This window comes from Hemiscyllium ocellatum, chromosome 11 (genome assembly GCF_020745735.1).
Source record: "Hemiscyllium ocellatum isolate sHemOce1 chromosome 11, sHemOce1.pat.X.cur, whole genome shotgun sequence".
Taxonomy (NCBI): domain Eukaryota; kingdom Metazoa; phylum Chordata; class Chondrichthyes; order Orectolobiformes; family Hemiscylliidae; genus Hemiscyllium; species Hemiscyllium ocellatum.
The window spans coordinates 68528093-68550393 of record NC_083411.1 but is presented as its reverse complement, the minus strand read 5'-3'; the positions used below and the strand labels follow the sequence as shown (position 1 = coordinate 68550393).

Below are 22301 nucleotides of genomic sequence, written 5' to 3'. Positions count from 1 at the left end.
CCTACAGTAAGGAGAAAGGCCTTTTGGCCCAAACTGGTCCATGTGGAACAAAATGTCTGTCCACGCTAACTCCATTTCCCTGCAGTTGGCCCAAATCCTTCTAATTTTTTCCTACCATGTATTTGTCCAAATGCATTTTAAATGCTGTTAATGTACCTGCCTCAATCACTTCTGTTAGCAGCTCATTCCATACACCCTCTGTGTAAAAGAGTTGCCCCTCAGGTTCCCTTTTTTCTTTTCCCCTAACCTTAAATTGATGCCCTCTAGATATCGATACCCAAACCATGGGAAAGGTCTGAATGCATTCACCCTATCCATGCCTCTCATGATCTTACACACCTCTATAAAGGTCTCCCCTCAGTTTCCTATGCTTCAAAAGAAAAACATCAGAGCTTGCCCAACCTTTTCCTATAACTCATACCACTGAATCCTGGCAACATCCTTGTAAATTTCTTCTGCACTTTTTCCACTTTGATAACATTCTTCCTATAACAAGGTGACCAGAACCGAACACAATACTCTAAGTGCGGCCTCACCAATGTCCTGTACAACTGCATCATAACTTTCCAATTTCTACACTCAATGCTCTGACTGATGAACACCAGTGTGCCAAAAGCCTTCTTCACTGCTTTGTTTACCTATAACCCCACTTTCAGAGAACTGTGAACTGAACTTGGGCGGCACGGTGGCACAGTGGTTAGCACTGCTGCCTCACAGCGCCTGTAGACCCGGGTTCAATTCCCGACTCAGGCGACTGACTGTGTGGAGTTTGCACATTCTCCCCGTGTCTGCGTGGGTTTCCTCCGGGTGCTCCGGTTTCCTCCCACAGTCCAAAGATGTGCGGGTCAGGTGAATTGGACAAGCTAAATTGCCCGTAGTGTTAGGTAAGGGGTAAATGTATGGGTGGGTTGCGCTTCGGCGGGTCGGTGTGGACTTGTTGGGCCGAAGGGCCTGTTTCCACACTGTAAGTCTAATCTAATCTAATCTAATCCCTCTGTTCCACTCCACTTCTTACAGCCTGACCATTCACCATGAAACTCATACCTTGATTTGACTTTCCAAAATGCAAGATCTACACTTTTCTAAACTAAACTCCATTTGCCATTTCTCGACCCACTTCCCCAGCTGTTCAAAGGCCCTGCTGCAATTTCTGACAATCTTCCTCACTGTCCACAATACCGCCTATTTTAGTGTCATCAGCAAGCTTACACATCATGCCTTGTACATTCTCATCCAAATCATTGATATAGATAACAAACAGTAATGGGCTTAGTACCGATCTGGGGCACTCCCCTGTCACAGCCCTCCAGTCCGTTTAGCATCCTTCCACTATTACCATCTGCTTCCTACCATCAAGCCATAAATGCTTTATTTAATGTTTCTATAGCGTTTTTTTTAACCAATTAACTTAAATATGTGCCTTCTTCCTTTCAAAGTTCCTGCCAATAGAAACAATTTTTCCCTCTCTAATCAGCCCACCCCCCCCCCAGGATTTGAATACTTTCAAATATCCTCTTAATAAAAGAACTGCCCACTTTAGCAAACTATCCAGGCAACTGACGATTCTTATTCTTGCAACCACTCTGGTGAATCTTTTCTGCACCCTTTCTAATGCCATCACATCTACCCTTAAGTGGTGTCCAGACTTGAGTAGAGAACAAATCAGAGCTCTCTACAGGTTTAACATAATTTTCCTGTTTTTGTACTTTATACACCAATTGTTAAAGCCCAAGATGCCTCTCACCTGTGCTACTATTCTCAACAACTTATGCACATGTGTGTGCCCAAGTCCTTCCTGAACCCATTTTAGAATTGTCTCCTTTATATCACTTTTCTATTTGCTTCCGCCAAAAATAAATGTTTCCACACTTCTCTGCTAAGACTTAGAATATACACAAGCTACAACTTTTCAGTAACTATCCGAGGCATAAACAGAACTCCTGCTAGTCTTGAATCCATTTCCATTTCTTAATTCGCCCTTCAAGTCTCCACTGCCTGCTTATCTCTTCTTATATCCTCTGTCATCACTAAAGCGATTCCATCCGTAAGGCTACTCCTCCCCATCTCTTTCCATGTGCTGTTGTCCTTATATTCTGATATATTTTGATCCTAGTCCTGATTGTCCTGCGGGCATGTCTCAATAACATCTGCCATAGATATGTCAAATTAAATTTGCCACAACAAAATATTCCAACTTATTTTGGACCACAGATCGAGACTTGCCCTTCAGCTCTAATGTTTCATTAACACAGTTCCTACTTCTCTCCATTGATTCCATCACATCACACATTTTAGTTTTCCTTCTACTTGTAGTGCCTCACACACTATTTCTTACTATTGCTCTGTTTTCGTACTGTTTGTCACCAAATGATTAACTATACATTTTCTAGAAGAGCCCTTCTCCCAACTTAGCAGTCTAAAATCTTTGCGACTGTCCAATTAATCCTTTCTGCCAGGACCCCTGGTCCAGCCCAGTTCAGGTGGAGACTGCCTCAACAGTACAGTTCTTTCGTAACGCAATCCTGATTCCTGTTCTCAAACCGGAATCCCTCTTTCACAAACCTATTCCTCTAATTGTGTTCTCCTCCCTAGATTTGTACTCAGCTTAGATAATCATCCAAAGATAAGAACATCTGATGTTTTATCCTTTAATTTAGCCTGGGACTGTGTTTACCCTTTCCACGATCTTAAAGGAGATCTTGGGGAGAATAGGAAAATGGAATATTTTGCTTTATTCTGCTTCTATTTGGTACAAAATCAAGCTGAGAAGCGAATGCATCTTGAAGAACAAAATAGAGCTTTGACTCTGACAAGCGGTTGGTGAATTAAGAAATAATGCAGCTCACTCTTCCAAAAAGCTTCTGGAACTCATTTAATTTAACACAGCCGTAAAGATGAATTGAGTTAACTTGAAGTATTTATTGACCTCATGCAAGTTTGAGACAGTGACTTCATCAGCTTTGAAATTTGAAGATAACTACCCTCTTCAGTTAGCATCCTGTGAATATGCTTTAGAAATCAGGTGATGTCTGATGGCATCATGCCAACGACAATTACCAGATACAACAGGCAGCAACGCAGACACCTAATAAAAAATGCTTCCTTTTAATTTGTACAAATATAAATGTTTAATTCAAAATTCATGAAACTGAAATCATTTATACTATATTAATACTAATTACATAATACAAGTATATTAGGGAAAACAAAAAGGGAGCAATAAAAAAGCTAAATCATATTTATCCCTTAGCTTTGTAACTTGAACAATCCAATAACTTTTATGTATATTGTAAATTTTGTAGAGTTAAATTATGCCTTCGCTCAATATTTGACAAAGCACAAACCAAATGAATAAAAATTTGTTGTTCGGGACAGGCTATTTAAATGGATAATAAAACAGCAATCAATTGTACCTTTTGGTGTTTTAGCTGTAAATTCTGGGTCAAAGCAGAAAGTATCTTCTGGCTTCCCAGAAGCAGGTTTAAACGGAGGCTGAATTTCCTTCCTGACCAGTTTCTGCAAAAAGGAGAATATTTAGATTTTACATGTCTCAGTCACTTCATTTGCACTCTCAATACGGACAATTCCAACAGCCAAAAATCTTACGTCAATTGTTGATTTAACATGATAAAAATTCTTGATTTACATAACTGAGACACCCCTGAACAATTTATCGTGCAAAGGATGTCAAACACCTTAGAGAAAAATTCATAAATTTGATTGGCAAAAGCATTACAAATTTTATACACAATTTCAAATCAAAATCCCAGAATGTGTATAATAAATATATTCAAATGTTTTATTAATAGCAGCAGAATAATTATTTTGAGCAAGCATTGAATTAAAAGCATGAAAATTTAGTTTTTAACATTGGGTTTCTCAGGAGTAAAAAGCATTACATTTAACAGCTTTGTGACCTTGATCTTGCTTGTTGGAATGGGAAACACCTACATTCCAGTCAATGGTAGCAAAGAATGGATGCCTTTTGATCTCTTCAACTCCATCAGGGCCAGCTCCTACAAGAATTAAGATCATACAATGTTTATTTGTAATTTTGGTTGTATGAAGGCAGAGGCCAATCTCCAGCCCAATACAATCAACTGTTCTTACAAATGGAGATTTCTGACTATTGCTATATCACTGCACATTTTGCAAATGCAGTGCAACATGGACGGCAGTTAGCACTCTATATAAACAAACTCCATAATGTACAGGAACGTAGAAAATTAATTATATATTTCTATGTCCAGTGTAGTCAGCATTTTAGAGCAAAATCAATTACAAACAGCACTTTTCATTTGACATACAATGCTATTACATCACTGGGTTTCTTTAGTGATTACTAAGATTGTATTCTGGCTTTCACAATAGGGATAACAGTTTTTTATTTTACGCAAAGTTAAAGAAGTGCAAATTTAGCTTTTCTATCATTCCCCAATACATTTTAGAAACTGTGGAAAAGAACAAGTTTTATTTGAAAGTTCAAGATTTTCTCAAACAAAAGAGAACTTGATAGCTTAACTTGATTAACTATTTGATGCAGGGCTAAAGGTAAAAGTAGCTGCTGAGAAACAGAAAGGGCTTAAAACTCAATAGTCCAAAACCAGGAATCCTAATGCCAGATTAACACAAACCCAGTCAGGCAGTACAGAAACTTTGTGAAAACTGCTAACCTAATATTAGTGGCATGCACCCCAATGATAACCTATACTTAAAAGTAGCCTGTCTCTGAATGTGGAGGTAATGGCTGCAGTAAGTACTGGAGGTTGTATTTGCATGGTGTCAGACTTAAGAAGAACAGTGAAGCTTGTGCATTCTTTAGAGCACAGGCTCCCAGATTTTCTGACACACCACTCAAGTCCCTGGTGCACAAGATGGGGCAGTCTTGTATCCAGACAGCCAGGAGACCCATGAAACATGCACAAAGAATGAGACACAAATGAATGTGAATGCAACAGTTCACTATGAGGGCCTGGATGCTGAGCCAATGTTCAATGATCTTCTGAAGGTCAAGATCTGGGTCTCTTCAAGAGCCATATTGTTACATTTGAGCCTCAGGCCTCACTCACTTCATATCATACCCCTTCAATCACCAAAAAAATCTCAATTGTACATGAACACTTACAGAATTTCATCTCATACACTTAGTATTGCTATAGACCTCAAGCCTACATTTCACATGTGGCACACACTGTCCTCATAATGTCCAGGTTTTAGAGCACGCAGTTGATCACAATGAATCAGGACATCACTTTGGCAAGTACTAAAGGGCTCCTCCAGATCAGTCTAAGCAGCAGACTCTCTGCTTCAACACCTCAGTGATCAATGTTTCTTGCAGTAACATACCTGTATGTACACATTAGGCATGTACACACTTAGTTGTGCTGCAAACTACTATCATGTGCCAAGTGTAAAGTGAATTCCTTGGAGCCAGATAGTGATACTATGGTTGAAAACAGCAGACTGAAACTGAATGAAAGCCCCACAACTACTGCCAGAATATGGAGCTTTCCAGGATACACACCAACTGCCCACTTTTGAAGTTGTGCTACATCTCAACACCAAGATGTGGGGCCAAAAAAGCCACACATCTATACCATGAGGAAACCTGCATTCCTGAGTAGGTAACACATATGCTCCAATGGCTTTTCTTTATTCAGACAGAATGATTCCTGCAGCAAAGAAGGTTACCTCAGAGTACAACGGGATCTTGATCAGATGGGCCAATGGCCTGAGGAGTGGCAGATGGAGGTTATATTAGATAAACGTGAGGAGCTGCATGATGAAAAGCCAAATCAGGGCAGGACGTATACACTTAATGGTAAGGTCCTGGGGAGTGTTGCTGAACAAAGAGACCTTGGAGTGCAGGTTCACAGCTCCTTGAAAGTGGAGTCACAGGTAGATAGGATAGTGAAGAACGTGTTTAGTATGCTTTCCTTTATTGGCCAGAGCATTGAATATAGGAATTGACAGGTCATTTTGTGGCTCTACAGGACATTGGTTAGGCCACGTTTGGAATATTGTGTGCAATTCTGGTCTCTTTCTAATAGGAAAGGATGTTGTGAAAAATTGAAAGGGATCAGAAAAGAGTTACAATGATGTTGCCAGGGTTGGAGGGTGTGAGCTATAGGGAGAGGTTGAATATGCTGGGGCTGTTTTCCCTGGAGCATCGGAGGCAAAGCAGTGACCTAACCGATGTTTATAAAATCATGAGGAGCATGAATGGGGTAAACAGATAAAGCGTTTTCCCTGGGGTGGGGGAGTTCAGAACTGGAGGGCATTGGTTTAGGGCAGGGGTGGGGGTATTTAAAAGGGAGATGAAGAGCAACTTTTCAACGCAGAGGGTGGTGCGTCTATGGAATGAGCTAGAAGTAGTGGTGGAGGCTGGCACAATGGCAACATTTCAACAAGTCCACACCGACCCGCCGAAGCGCAACCCACCCATACCCCTACATTTACCCCTTTACCTAACACTACGGGCAATTTATCCTGGCCAATTCACCTAACCTGCACATCTTTGGACTGTGGGAGGAAACCGGAGCACCCGGAGGAAACCCACGCAGACACGGGGAGAACGTGCAAACTCCACACAGTCAGTCGCCTGAGTCGGGAATTGAACCCGGGTCTCCGGCGCTGTGAGGCAGCAGTGCTAACCACTGTGCCACCGTGCCGCCCACAAATGGGGGTGTGCTTGTATGAGATGGGCGTGCACTCTGATGCAGCAATGGACAGTGACCTGAAAAATGTTGCCTCTCCCAGCCTGATTGTAGAAATGCATTGATGGCAGGCCCATCCCCACACTCCGGAAGCTGCAGGTCTGTTTAAAGCAGATGGCAAAGTTCTGTGAGCAATTCCTTCTTTAAGTAAAGCTCCCGATTCAGGTGAACGGAGACCTGGAAGACCTAAGGCTTTCTGTTTTGAGCATTTTTTTTCTCCAGCTCACTCTCTGCGGACTCTTCAAGACACCTCGCCATCTCACTCAAACAAAAACAGAAATTGCTGGAAAATCTCAGCAGGTCTGGAAACATCTATGGAGAGAAATCAGAGTTAACATTTCAGGTTCAGTGACCCTTCTTCATATCATCTCTTTTTCATCTCTCTCTCTCTCTCTCGTGCTACAACCCAGGAGGAATTGCAACTACAAGTACATGATCTGGACCAAATGGTACACCTTTGTAGTCAAGTACCACAGCAATCCTCAAAAACCTCATTTTTAACTATCTCCTCAACTACTCATCACTTCTGTAAACTCAAACCTGAACCAGACAGAAATCAGGAACAAACCTGCAAAAAACAATACAGCACCAGTACAGGCTCTTTGGCTCACCAAGGCCGGCGCTGATTCTGAATCATTACTTAGACCTGCTACTTATTGCATTTACACAGTGTCTATTCCTCTGTTTGCTTCCCATTCGAGTGTCTATCAAGACATGCCTTAAATGTTGCAAACGTACCTGCTTCCACCACCTCCACTGGTAGTGCATGCCAAGCACCTATACTCTCTATGAAAAATGTTCCCTGCACTCTCCCCACCCCCCCCCCCCCCCACCCAACTTGAACCTGTGCCCTTTTGTAGTTGACCTTCCCACCTTGGGGAAAAGCCTCTGACTATCCACCCTATCTATGCTTCTCAATTTTGTAGAATTCTGTCAAGTCACCCCTCAGCCTCCGTCTTGCCAGCAAAAATAATCCAAGTTTATTCAGCCTCTCATCATACCAAAAATCCTCCAGACCAGGCAACACCCTGGCAAACCTTCCCTCATCCTCTCCAAAGCATCCAAGTCCTTCTCGTAGTGTGGCTACCAGACCTGCACACAATATCCAAATTTAGCCTGACTAAAGTTTTGAATAGCTGCAACATAGCTTGCCAACTTTTAAATTCAATGTCCCAGCTAACGAAGACAAGCGTGCTGTATGCCTTTTGACAACATTATCCACTTGTGTTGCCACTTTCAGGGATCCATGGACCTGTATGCCCAGATTCCTCTGCATGTCAGTGCTCCTAAGGCATCTGCCATTTATGATATAATTCATACCTGAAATTGATCTTCTAAAATACATCACCTTGTATTTGTCTGGATTCAACCCCACCTGCCATTTCTCTGCCCAAATCTGCAATCCATGTCTCACTTTAACTTTTGACAATCCTCCTCACTATCTGCAACTCCGTCAATTTTGGGGTCATCTGCAAATTTACTAATCATTCCTCCAGATCATTTATATGTATATTATAAACAACAAAAGGTTCCAAAACTGCACCTTGCAGAACTAGTTACTGATCTCCACTCCAAAAAGCACACTTCCACCACTACTCTCTGTTTTCTATGACCAAGCTGGTTCTGTATCCATCTAGCTAGGACACCCTGGATCCCATGAGACTCCTTTTGTACTAGCCTGTCATGAGACACCTTATCAAATGCCTTACTAAAGTCCATATACACAACCTTCTCTCATCAACTATTCTTGTCATCTCCTCAAAAAACATAATCAAATTGGTGAGACATGACCTTCCCAATGTTGATGATCACTAACAAGTCCATTTTCTTTCAAATGAGAACAGATCCTGTCTCTCAGTATGTTCTCCAACAGCTTCCCAACCTCATGTCAGGCTCAATAGATTATAAATACCTAGATTAGCTTAAACAAAGGAACAATATTGGCCATTCTTCAGTCCTCTGGAACCTCACCTGAGGCCAAAGAGGATGTAAATATATTTGTTAAGGCCCCAATTATTTCCTAGGAGGAGAAAGTGAGGTCTGCAGATGCTGGAGATCAGAGCTGAAAATGTGTTGCTGGAAAAGCGCAGCAGGTCAGGCAACATCCAAGGAGCAGGAGATTCGACGTTTCGGGAATGAGGAGAGTGTGCCAAGCAGGCTAAGATAAAAGGTAGGGAGGAGGGACTTGGGGGAGGGGCGATGGAGATGTGATAGGTGGAAGGAGGTCAAGGTGAGGGTGATAGGCCGGAGTGGGGTGGGGGCGGAGAGGTCAGGAAGAAGACTGCAGATTAAGAAGGCGGTGCTGAGTTCGAGGGATTTGACTGAGACAAGGTGGGGGAAGGGGAAATGAGGAAACTGGAGTAATCGGAGTTCATCCCTTGTGGTTGGAGGGTTCCGAGGTGGAAGATGAGGCGCTCTTCCTCCAACCGTTGTGTTGTTATGGTATGGCGATGGAGGAGTCCAAGGACCTGCATGTCCTTGGTGGAGTGGGAGGGGGAGTTGAAGTGTTGAGCCACGGGGTGGTTGGGTTAGGTGGTCCGGGTGTCCCAGAGGTGTTCTCTGAAACGTTCCGCAAGTAGACGGCCCGTCTCCCCAATATAGAGGAGGCCACATCGGGTGCAGCAGATGCAATAGATGATGTGTGTGGAGGTGCAGGTGAATTTGTGGCGGATATGGAAGGATCCCTTGGGGCTAGGAGAGAAGTAAGGGAGGAGGTGTGGGCGCAAGTTTTGCATTTCTTGCGGTTGCAGGGGAAGGTGCCGGGAGTGGAGGTTGGGTTGGTGGGGGGTGTGGACCTGACGAGGGAGTCACAGAGGGAGTGGTCTTTTCGGAACGCTGATAGGGGAGGGGAGGGAAATTTATCCCTGGTGGTGGGGTCTGTTTGGAGGTGGCAGAAATGACGGCGGATGATACGCTGTATACGGAGGTTGGTGGGGTGGTAGGTGAGAACCAGTGGGGTTCTGTCCTGGTGGCGGTTGGAGGGGCGGGGCTCAAGGGTGGAGGAGCGGGAAGTGGAGGAGATGCGGTGGAGGGCATTGTCGATCACGTCTGGGGGGAATCTGCGGTCCTTGAAGAAGGAGGCCATCTGGGCTGTACGGCATTGGAACTGGTCCTCCTGGGAGCAGATGCGGCGGAGACAAAGGAATTGGGAATATGGGATGGCGTTTTTACAGGGGGCAGGGTGGGAGGAGGTGTAGTCTAGGTAGCTGTGGGAGTCAGTCGGTTTATAGTAGATGTCTGTGTTGATTCGGTCGCCTGAGATAGAAATGGAAAGGTCTAGGAAGGGGAGGGAGGAGTCTGAGACAGTCCAGGTGAATTTGAGGTCGGGGTGGAAGGTGTTGGTAAAGTGGAAGAACTGTTCAACCTCCTCGTGGGAGCATGAGGCAGCGCCGATACAGTCATCGATGTAGCGGAGGAAAATGTGGGGGGTGGTGCCAGTGTAGTTGCGGAAGATGGACTGTTCCACATATCCTACGAAGAGGCAGGCATAGATACCAATCTGGCCCTGGGGACTTATGAACTTTAATGTATTTCAAAACACCCAACACTTCCTCTTTCATTATGTTGATCTGCATGAAAGTATTCGTACACCTTTCCTAAACCTCAACATCCCTCACGTTCCTCTCTTTGGTGGGTATCAATGTCAAGTTCATGGTCTCTTTAAACATCACTGATAGAGTGGCTAAGATGGGTGGGGACCTTCAGGGTGCTGAATTTATGTGCAGCTGAGGAAGATCATGAGGACATTACCTAAAATGATAAGTATGACAGAAGTGACATCAGATCAACACAACACACTTGAGTGTTGCCTGCACATTTCCAGCACAGATTCACAAAATCTACATTAACAACACTAGCAAGAACGAGCTCCAAGCATGGCACACCAAAAGTGTATGTACATGATACAGACACTATTTTGGTAATGAAACGACACCCGTAGTGTCAAAACTTCAGACGCAACTAAGACCAACCTTGCAGTCCAAAACTCCACATGGCTATAACACAAATCTACAAGGGACAGAGCATAAGCTACCATAAAGCAAACATATGGTTCAGATTTCAGTACCCTCCACAAGTTGCTGAATGTGTGAATTTATCAACTACCTATTCAAGTTGCTAATCTCAAAAAATTCATAAGAAAAATCTGATATTTAACAAAAGGGTGAATGAGGACATGAGAAATCAAAAGACGTTGCTTCAACTTATAGTTGACCTAATGAACTGTTATAATCTTTTCCAATGTTACCTCTCCTATATTTATTCACAGTTATGCTTAGGGCTGCCCTACAGATTAAGGATTCTGTTTGGTGCCAAAGCAAATTTATAATGCATTTGTACTGGGGACATAGCAAACATCAAAAAAATGAATGACCTCCTTAACAATACAGAACAAGAAATTGTAAACATTATACTTAAAGAAATCAAAAGAAATGCAATCGAAAAAGCTATTTTCAGGTTACAGTTAGCCAACATTGTAAATATATATGTAAAAGTGAATTCTAATTTTACTTTATTCTCAATGCCAATACGCTTTTATTAGCTATCAAATATGCATTCATTCAAATTGGAAACAATAACTTCAATAAAGAGATGAACGATTATTTTAAAACACGAATCAGTACCTAGTCTGTTCCCAGGATTTCGTTTGAATAACATTCTGAGAAGACCTTGAGCTTCTGGACTAAGAAACTGAGGCATTCCTAATTTAGCCCTTGGAAAAAGCAAATCAATTCATTAAAATAAAATAAAGAGTTGCAGATGTTGGAAATCTGAAACATAAACAGAGATTTCTGGAGAAACTCAAGCAGGTCTGGCAGTTTGGCACAGAGAAAACAGTTAACATTTCAGGTCCAGTGACATTCATTCAGAACTGTTCTGAAGAAGAATAACTGCACCCCAAATGTTAACTCCTCTTTCTCTCCGCAACTGCTGCCAGACTTGCGGAGTTTCTTCAGCAATTTTTCTTTTTGTTCCAAATCAATTCATTATTTTACTTAAATGATACAACACTGCATACTAACACATAGCAGTCATTTTATGGTCTTCACTGAGCATACAGTATTTCAGTTGCATTTTTACATTCTTGATAATTCCCATTTAAAGAATGATAGACAGGAATGTCCTATAATATCCTCATAAGTAATTTGATTCAGATGCAGAATATCAATGGCATGAACTTGCCACAGTGTGACACAGGAATTCTGATTACTGTAAGTACTTTGATGGTAAATTCTGTCAGCTTAGACCAAAGTTGCCATTCTGAAAATGGCTGAATGAACACAAGATTTTGTTCTTCAGGATTAAGGAATACCATTCCTTTGAAATATTTTAGGGATGTTTTACATTTTAAGATGCAAACTACGTGGTTACAGACCCATTTCCCAAAGTGGAAAATCGTGAGAATAATTTCAGTTGACTATGAAATACATATTTAAAATGCACCAGAAATAAAACTGATCAGAACCATTTCTAAATAAGTTTGAAGTGACGATATTCTAATATTCAGTCTCTCATTCAACACCATCATGCATTAACAGTGTGGAATTACACAGATCCAATCGGACACTTGTTACCAGCACGAAAAAAATGACAAAATTAAATCAGTTTACACTGTAAACAGCAGGCAGCAGTGATTGATTTTGACATTGCAATCTCATTTTGCGTTTTCAGATGAAATATGCAATTTGCTGCAATTTAAGTTTGTTTATGACATGAGCTGTAATCCTCAATTAAACATGCACGTTGTAATCACTCTCGAATCCATTATTCTCCATTTAAATTAGACACCTTCATCTACTCCTGACAGATTGAAGTGCATATGTCAAGCAATTCTTGAGGGCACATGGGATCACAGAGCACCAATTGTAAAGTCATAATGTAGAACTTATCAGCTTTCAAAACTAATGTAATGTGTTTTGTTTTCGTATTAGCACTAATACCATATAAACTGCATAAAACACATCCAAAGAGTCAAACCAAACTAGTGAATTGAGGCCAAACTGTTACTTGAAGGCTCGCTCATTGAAAGTGCTGCATGGCCTTGCATTTTATCCTGCACATTTCTGTTAATTGCATTTAGATCGATTTCATTCTGACTGCAGAAAATAACAGACCACTCCCAAACCTGCCACATTAAAAAATAAACCCAAGACCTATATTTTTCATCATTTTAACTGGAAGTCTTTATTTTAAAAACAAAGAAGGAGTAAACAGCAGTAATCAGCAAAACAGAATATACAATTGCCAAAAATAGAAATGGAAATTGAAAACTATACACCCTATTTAAATCTTCCCTAATTGTGATGAATTGAAGGAAGTAACATATCTATAACACTCATACTTGAACTAAACATTTATAGAAGTTTATCCAAAGTCTAATATTTTCCTGTAACCTCAAGAAAGGTCACAACAGGAGCTTTAATAAAGTGATCAACAAGTTAACAAGTGTGAAACTCCCTGCAAGCTGACACGTGATTATGAATTGCAGGGCAGTATATTGAACAAACTTACTTCAGTATCATGTTCATGGTTTCATTCCGGTCTTTGCCTTGAAATGGCAATGTACCAGTAAGCATTTCAAACTAAAATTGAATGAGAATTGAAGATATCAGTAAAGCAAATATTATTAAGTACATAGCTTCCTCTAAAAATCAGTAACAGTATGATAGCTAGTGCACAGCATTCAAATAACAAATGTTAGCTGGGTATCAGCATCATATACGACTTTAAATAAAAATTAAGATTGATATTTAAAGACAAAACAAATCTGAAAAGATGGAAACCAGTAATATTTATTAATCATTGATTCAGTATAAAAACAAGATGCAGAGCTGGGTTCAATTCTAGACTCGGCGAGTGTCTGTGTGTAGTTTGCATATTCTCTCCGTGTCTGCGTGAGTTTCCTCCTGGTGCTCCAGTTTCCTCCCACAATCCAAAGATGAGTAGGTTAGGTGAATTGGCCATGCTAAATTGCCAACAGTGTTCAGGGATGTGTAGGTTAGGTGCATTAGTCAGGGGTAAATGCAGAGTAATTGGGTAGGGGAATGGATCTGGGTGAGTTACTCTTCAGAGAGTCAGTGCGGACTTGTTGGGCTAAAGGATCTGTTTCCACACTGCAATGATTCTATGACTAATAAGTCAGTTCCGTCTTAATAAAAATAGAAAATAATTGCATTCCTTTAAGGTGTGGTGAGTGACTTGGCACTCCAAATTCAAAGCTGCTATGAAATAATTTCTGCTTGGCCACAAAGCTAAAGCTGGAATATAAAGGGAGTTAGCACCTTGGGGAACTCAGGATTATGAATCTGTGAACTCTGGTTGCGAACTCTAAATTGTCAGGAATTCCACACTGGAACCCTGAGCATAGAGCAAATATGGTTCTCAGAAATTCAAGCCACCAACTGAAATTTCCATGAAAGAACAAACTTAAATCCTCACATGAACAAGAGTGATGTTGACAAACAACTTCTGAGTTACATGCTGACAGCAACTTCAACGTCCTCATATGGCCAAGCTCTCCATGGTTATTAAGCCTAGAGCATTTAATTCCCTATGTAGTACAAGTCTACCCCACAAAATCTGGGTAAAAGTGCACAATGGAGCCAAACTGAAAAATCTACACTAGGATCCAGTCACTTACATGAAGCAAAATATGAAACAAAAAAACAAATCAAAGCTAGGCAAGCAAAATCTCACACATACCATAAGCACACCAAAAGACCACCAATCTGCACTCTGTGTGTGGCCTCGCCTGTTTACTACTTCTGGTGCCATGTACTCCACAGTACCACAGAATGAGTATGCCTTCTTTTCTTGGTCAACTGACTCTTTACTTAGCCCAAAATCTATAAATAAGAGTCATGTCAAAAATGTGAACACTGTAAATAAGCAATCTTTTTAAAGCACAAATGATTAAACATACATTACTAAAACAGCCATGCATATGCGCATATAATTTGACAAGCTTGTTGCAGGAACAGTAGGGAGGGGAAGGAATGATAGGAAGCATTTTATATATTTTCTTGACCTGTATCAAAAGTAATGTACAGAAAAGTTAAACGTTTGGAAAAACACACAAGTTTCACCTTGTGAAATTTGCTAAAATGAATAAATATGAATACCTAATGGTCAGATCATTAGCTATTCAGAGCTGATATTTGAATATATCCTACCAACAAAACAACATACTAGATTTGACTCTAGTTAGTGACTAGTGGATTCTAATATTCAAGGCCTGATAGCTGGAATTCCCATTCAATTGTGAAAAGAAATTCTTTGATATTATTTCCCATGAGATTATCTGAACTAGACTACTGAATTGTACAAAAAGGTTTAATACGGCAAAATGGAGGAATTTAATGAATTACAGCAACCACCTTCATGATAAATTTAAAGAGCATTTTTACGGAAGAGACCTATAACGATAAGAGCAGCAGACACATTGAACATCACCATTGGCCGGTCTCCAATCCAGGTTACACACGAACCTAACTTAGAAGTATAACACCAATCCTTCATTATTGCTGGATCATAATCCTGGATTTCCCATCCTGAACAGCATTGTTGGTGAATCTCTACACTGCATGGACTGCAGCAGTACAAAAAGGCACTTCATCACCACCTATTCAGAAGCAATTTAGGATAGGCAATAGGTAATGGATGAGCCAGTAATGCTCACATTTCATGAACAAATTAAAAGGGAACAAATTATCAACAAATCATTCAGAAATACAGAAGAGGCCTTCAGTCCAGCAAGTCCTGATTGCAAAGAATATACTTCTACTTACATTAACCTTATGTCCCAGCACTAGGCCCATAGCCTTAAATATTATATCACTTCAAGTGCTCATTCAAGAACTTTTTTAACATGTTGAGATTTCCCACCTCAACTGCCCTCCCAGGCAGTGTATTTCAGGCCTCCACTACCCTCTATGTTGAAATGTTTTTCCTCAAATTTCCTCAAAACTTTGTGCCTTTCACATTAAAATTACATTCCCTCTTTAATAACCTTATTTATGCCCCTCAATCTTATAAACCTCTATCAGGTCCCTCCTCAACTTTCACTGCTCCAAAGAAATCAACCCCAGTTTACCAAGCCTTTCTTTATTGTTGAAATGCTCCATCCCAAGCAACATCCTGGCGAATCTCCTTTGCACCTCTTCCAGCACAATCACTTTCTTTCTACAGTGTGGTGGCCAGAACTGCACATGGTACTCCAGCTGTAGCCTAACCAAACTTCTGTACAGCTCCAACATAACCTCCCTGCTCTTCTAACATATACCACGATAGGTGAAGGCTAAGCATCACATTTGCCTTCTTAACTACCCTATTAACCTGTCCTGCTAACTTCAGGGATCTGTGGACAAATACTCCAAGATCCCCCTGTTTGTTTAAGCTTCCTAGTGGCTTACCATTCACTGAGTACTCTCTTAACTTCTTCCAAAGTGCATCACCTCACATTTATGAGAGATAGTTCCCATTTGCTACTGATCTGCCCATCTGACCAATCCATTTATACCCTCTAATAACCTCACACTTCTCTCCTCACTGTCAACTACCCTGCCAAACTCTATCATCGCAAACTTACTTATCATCCCCACATTCTCATCTATATCATTTTTGAATATCATAAATACTAAGGGACCCAGCACCGATCCTTGTGAATTTTGGATAATAGGTAGAAACTGGCAATGGGGAGGTTTTAGGATATGAGGTTGGAGGCTGTGGATTAGAGATCCCCTAAGGTAATGAGATTGTGGATGGTCTGGGAGATCATGTCATGGTCAAGGGCTCCAGTCACACAAAATACTGCCACCCTCTACCTCCTGTCATTTATCCAAGTTACTCTGGATTCAATGAGATTTGACCTGTTTATCAGTTTGTCATGTGGGGCCTTGTCAAAATGTCTTGCTGAAATCCATATAAATTAGTTCAACAGCCCGAAATTTCAAGGTACCCTTCCAAGCTGTACTTAGGTCGCATCCATGAAGTCAAATACAAGAGGAATGTATACAGTAAATGGCAGGACTTTTTAAAGCATTGATAAACAGTAGGATCTTGAGGTGCAACTCCATAACTCCCTGAAAGTGGCAACACAAGTGAATAAGATGGCAAAGAAGGTGTATGGTGCGTTTGTCTTCATTGGTCATGGTATTGAGTATAAAAGTTGGCAAGTCATGCTGCAGTTGTATTAGATTTTAGTTAGGCCACATTTGGAGTACTGTGTGCCGTTCCGGTCGCCACACAATAGGAAGGATGTGGATGCCATGTAGAGGGGCTAAAGACATTTAGCAGGATGTTGCCTGGATTGGAGTGTATTAGCTATACGGATAGATTGGACAAATTTGGATTGTTTTCATTTGAGCATTGGAAGCTGGGGACGGGAGGGGGGGGGGAACGTTGGCGACCTGATAGAAGTATATAAGATTATGAAAGGCATGACTAGGGTGGATAGTCAGAGTATTTTTCCCAGGTTGGAAATGTCAAATACAAAAGGGCATAGGATTTAAGTTGAGAGGGGAAACAGTTAAAGATGTGGAAAGAAAGTTTTCCTTTTACACGAAAGGCAGTGAGTGCTTGGAACATGCTGCCAGGGGGTAGAAGCAGATATGAAAGCAGTGTTTAAGAGGCATTTAGGCATACCCATGAGCCAGAGGGGAGTAGCTAGACTCAGGCCATGTGCAGGCAGATGGGATTAGTTTAGAATGCCATCATGATATGTGGGCCGAAGGGCCTGTTCTATGCTCACTGTACTTTCATCCAAACATATGGTCACCTCCTCAAAAAATTCCACTCGATGTGTTAGGCAAAACCTCCCTTTGACAAAGCCATGCTGACTATTCCAGAACAATCCATGCCTCTCTAAATGGAGGCAATTTTTCTGCTTCACCATTTCTTTCAAAAGTTTCTCTACCACTGATTCTAATCCAGGATTAAGTTTCATTGTAAAGTAAACTGCTCACAACTTAGTATTATTAATACTAAGTCCTGGACTGAATCTCGTGAGGATAATTTTAAGTTTTACACATAATAAACATTTGTGCACATCAGACATCCCAACTGACCAAAAACTAATGAATAAATAATCAGTTCTAATGGTTTTGGAAAAGAACTTGTGATTAAGAACCAAGCTTTCATGTTAATGGAGTTACTTCTCATTTCTATCAATAAATAGGTTTATCAGAACCAACACAAATGTGTGTTAGTTGAATCAGAATTTTATTCTGGTCAGGACATGAATACATCAAAAGGTCTGTTGGAACACTATTTCCTTAAATGGCTACACCATTACAATCTTTAGTTTTATTAAGTTGAGCTTTAATTAAGATTCAAATTAAAAGCTATAACTGGCACGTGTAGCCAATTAGGTGACAATGCCTAAACTAATCTGAGAAATCCTACTCCAAGAAGTAGGCAATTGTTTGGATGTACAAAATTAAATACATTAAAGGCTGTTCATAAAAAAAACTGTATATGTACGGTACTAATTTCTTAAAACTTCAACTTTATTTTATAAATTCATTTTGTACTGCAAATTTTAATTACATTTTAGACTACATTTTAAATCTAAATAACATTTTTGCCTTATTAATGCTATCAGTTTGACCCATGGCTGGATCCCAATTCAGCATGAAACAAAGTGAACTACGAACCTAGCTTCAATTTACAAAAAGCCACTTGCTACAGTGACTTTTTCTGGAGTAATTTGTTCAAAATAACAGTGGGGAAATAAAGCATTGGAATGGTCTAACAAATGAAGGTTAATCCACAACCAAAATGCTTCTGGTTACTTCAAAGACAATTGAAGGCTGAGTACGTGAGATGCACAGGACTTCAGATCTTTACTTTAATGTTCTCAAAATATTCAAGAGAATCTTTAACAAAATACAAACACAGTGACTTCTATCATTCACTATTATGCTCAGGCTCGAGGTTGATTATGAGAAAGATTAATCACATGAATTTGTTGCGAATACAATTTATTTTCTGTTGTTAGTGTGTGTATATTACATTAAAAGTGAGATTAAAAGAAATGTAAGTGAAATAATCTAAGAGAAGATACTGTTTTATTCATCATTTTCTGAATGACAAGGGGTCATCATTATATCATTAAAGAAGGAAAACTAAGCAATAAGATAACTCTCAAGTATATTTTGCAGATCATTTGCTGGCAGCCGTCTGGACTCCATCCAATATTTGCCAATTAGGCTTTTAACTGAAAGGCAACAAATATTTCCACCATTTTGCGCAAAAAAAAAATGCTTTGGTTAGAATTCAACGACCTGAGCAAAAGACAGTCTCAGAACAGCAAACCTTGCCATTATACTTGCAAGTCCAAGCAAATTCTAAGTCTGCTTTTCTTTAAAAGTCACAGAATTATATTAAAGATTAGCAAAACAACCTTGTTCATACATAAAATAATTATCTACATAGTTAATGCATTGGGTGGTGAATGCACCTACCTGTTAACTTGATATGTCCTCCTTCATCAAGTAAAATGCTGAAATTAAAATTCACATTCTCCAATGTATGTACATAAGTTTTAATGAATTCTTACAAAAATTATTTACAATTATAAAGAATATTTACAAATAAAATGAGCATTTGTATTTAAAGTATGCATAGTAAATAATATTAATTTTGTGCAAAACATTAGCATCACAAATTTTCAGAAGGTATTTCAAACCATTATAAAAATTCTGTAAAATAAGGTTAATATAAAATTCAAGTAGTTCTAATTAGCAACGTAAACATGGCATTTAAAAAAATAATTAACTATTTAAGATTATCATTTAAATATTCATAAAATGCATAATGGATAAATATGTAATATAAATCCAGAAGAAAATAAAGGATTTACTTTTCTGGCTTTAGATCTCTGTACACTATTCCCAAACTGTGTAGATGATCCAAAGCAAGGGCCAATTCTGCGAGGTAGAACTTCACATCTTCCTCAGTAAACATGACCTATACGAGGAACTGTATTGTTTTATCAATTCTATGACATCAGTACAATAACCTGCACAGACAGGAGGTATATTTACTAAAATAATCATAATGCTGTTTTTGCAAATATTAATTTTGAAGAGATATCCAATTTTTCACTAAATACAGACCAAATGAAAAAAGCATTGACGTGCAATTTATTGACGATGCTACAAATACAAACAAATCATCAGGCTAAACATACTCTCATAACTGAAGCATTAGACACACAGCAGTATGAAGGTTAAAGCTAACTGAACAAAACTAGATTTTAAAATCTTACGTTTTTGTTTGGAACAGTCTCAAATTACGACTGATGGTAAATTAACAAGGAAGAAAATTATTTTGACATCCTTCCTTATATTAGGTTTGTTCCATTGTGTACACTTGCAATTTACTCTCTCTCAGATGACAAATGTATCAGGTTACGATAGAATACCGGAGGACTGTCAGCATGTTTTATTTTCTTTCATCATTTTCCTTAAAACTTGAATTTACTTTCACATCAATAGTTATGTGAAAATGATATCTGATATCTTACCTCTTTGGATAAGCGTGTAAATACATCCCCTCCCCTGAGGAAATCCAAAATTAGATAAAGTTTCCCTTCAGTCTGAAAGGCTGAAGCAAAAATTAGTGAAATGAGTGAAAAACATAATTTTTGGAACCATACTATACCAGCAACAGGTTGATTACCAAGCTGAGATCTGTGTTGCTTGAATGCAAGGAGCACCAGATGTAATCTACAACCTGCAAAAGTTTCTAACAGCACAAAAAGATTGAAAAATGGGAGAATTGGGAGCCTCTGACATATGCAACATTCAAAAACTGGATTCACTAGTCGAGTGAAAGGTTTCTTTTTCAAGAAAAAACACAAGTACTGCATTAGATTCTGAGCGATTAAACAAAAAAGTGCATTTTTATCCAAAATAGACAAATTTTATAATCCAATGATGTATACAGCACAGAAAGAGAGCAGCTCAAGACAGAATGAAAAGTTGTTGCTAAGCTATCCATTCGTCAACCATATTGTCTTCCTTCTATCAATACATTCTGGCTAACTCCCTTGCATTAACAGCTTCCAGTACCTCATCACCATGGTCAGTTTGTTCATTCACTCTGTAACCACTGTTTACATTCAGACAGGCTGCAAGACCCTTAAATCTGTTGAAAGATTGCTTGGGTACAGGAACCAGAACTGGAAAAAGTGAAAGCTGTCAGCTAGTTCAGCTGTACGTCTGAACAGTGCAGGGACCAGTGTCTGGGAAAAACATACCTAGTGCAGGGGACAGGTTACTGAATAGTGAGGGGAAGCAATTAAGTGGAAATGTGGCATATAAAAACAAACAATAGAATAATGAAGCAGGGGAGCAATTTGGAAACTTAGCAGAATGTGGCAGGAAGTGACAAAACATACAAAGAGTGAATCAGCAGAGAAAGGATTATGAATGCAAGTTTGCTCACTGAGCTGGAAGGTTTGTTTCCAGACATTTCGTCATCATACAAGGTAACATCATCAGTGAGCCTCCGATGAAGCGCTGATGGTATGCCCCACTTTCTATTTATGTGTTTAAGTTTCTTTGGATAGATTATATCACTGATGACCTAATGAGCATTAGCAACATGGCTGTAAATGACAAAGGGTGGGATCTGAATGTTGATTGGGATACTTAACATGACTCAAGAAAAAAGTGATAGGGTAGCTCTGTTACTTAAGATGCCTGTGACTCAGTACTAAAAGATAGCCTTAACTTGAAGCATCAAAGTGGCGAGTCAGTTTGGGTGGACTTCAGAAATAGTATGGCTAAGAGGTCAGCACCTAGGCCGCAAGACAGAAGAGCCTAAGTGGACCATTTAGTCCATCAAGCCTGCCATTCTGTTTACTGAGAAGATGGCTGATGAGATAATCCCCAACTCAACTTTCAAGCCTTTTTTCCATAATCTTTAATGCTCTGACTGATTAAAAATATGTCTTTCTCAGCATTGAATATACTAAATAACCCAGCCTCAACAGCAGTAAACAATATCACAGATTCACTACTGAGGGAATTTCTCTTCTAACTTGGTGACTTTATTTGCCAAATATATAACCAGTTGTCCCACACTCTGCCACAAAGGGAAACAATCTCTCCACATTAACCCTCTTAAGCCCCATGAGAATTTTCTTTGTTTCAATGGGTGTCTCATTATGCTAAACTCTAATGAATGCTGGCCCAACCTATTCAACATCACCTTATCAGAAAATACTTAGCGCCCAAAATCAGCCTAGTGAATCTCCTCTGGGGTGCCTCTAATGCCAGTGTATCTTTCCTTAGATAAGGGGCCAGAACTATTCAGTTTCCAGCTGCCTACTTAAATTGGCAAATCGAGCAGCAATTAAGTAACCAATTACTCAGGAAAGATTAGATGTCAAAATCTAGTCTAAATCCTAGATAACCACGAAACTAACCTCAACTTATCACACACCAGGTCAATCATATCGGAATCCAATGAACCAAAGAATTACAGTCACCTATTTTACAAAATTGAAACCGGTGCATTGTCTGTATATTTTTATTTTTTTGTCTACAAAGAACAAGCATATGTGCTAATATATATAGC

General features: G+C 39.8%; 1 protein-coding gene across 5 annotated transcripts in view; it reads right to left on the bottom strand.

Moving 5' to 3' along the window:
* Positions 1-22301, bottom strand: part of rps6kal (ribosomal protein S6 kinase a, like) — a 131175-nt gene that overhangs the window by 32532 nt on the left and 76342 nt on the right. For all 5 annotated transcript variants that reach the window (XM_060832175.1, XM_060832176.1, XM_060832178.1 and 2 more), the window contains exons 5-12: positions 20242-20321; positions 19576-19682; positions 19178-19215; positions 14418-14560; positions 13227-13297; positions 11339-11427; positions 3952-4016; positions 3414-3516 (exon numbers count right to left, since the gene is read on the bottom strand). In XM_060832175.1, coding sequence (XP_060688158.1) covers positions 3414-3516; positions 3952-4016; positions 11339-11427; positions 13227-13297; positions 14418-14560; positions 19178-19215; positions 19576-19682; positions 20242-20321 — 696 coding nt within the window. The remainder of the gene's footprint in view (positions 1-3413; positions 3517-3951; positions 4017-11338; positions 11428-13226; positions 13298-14417; positions 14561-19177; positions 19216-19575; positions 19683-20241; positions 20322-22301) is intronic.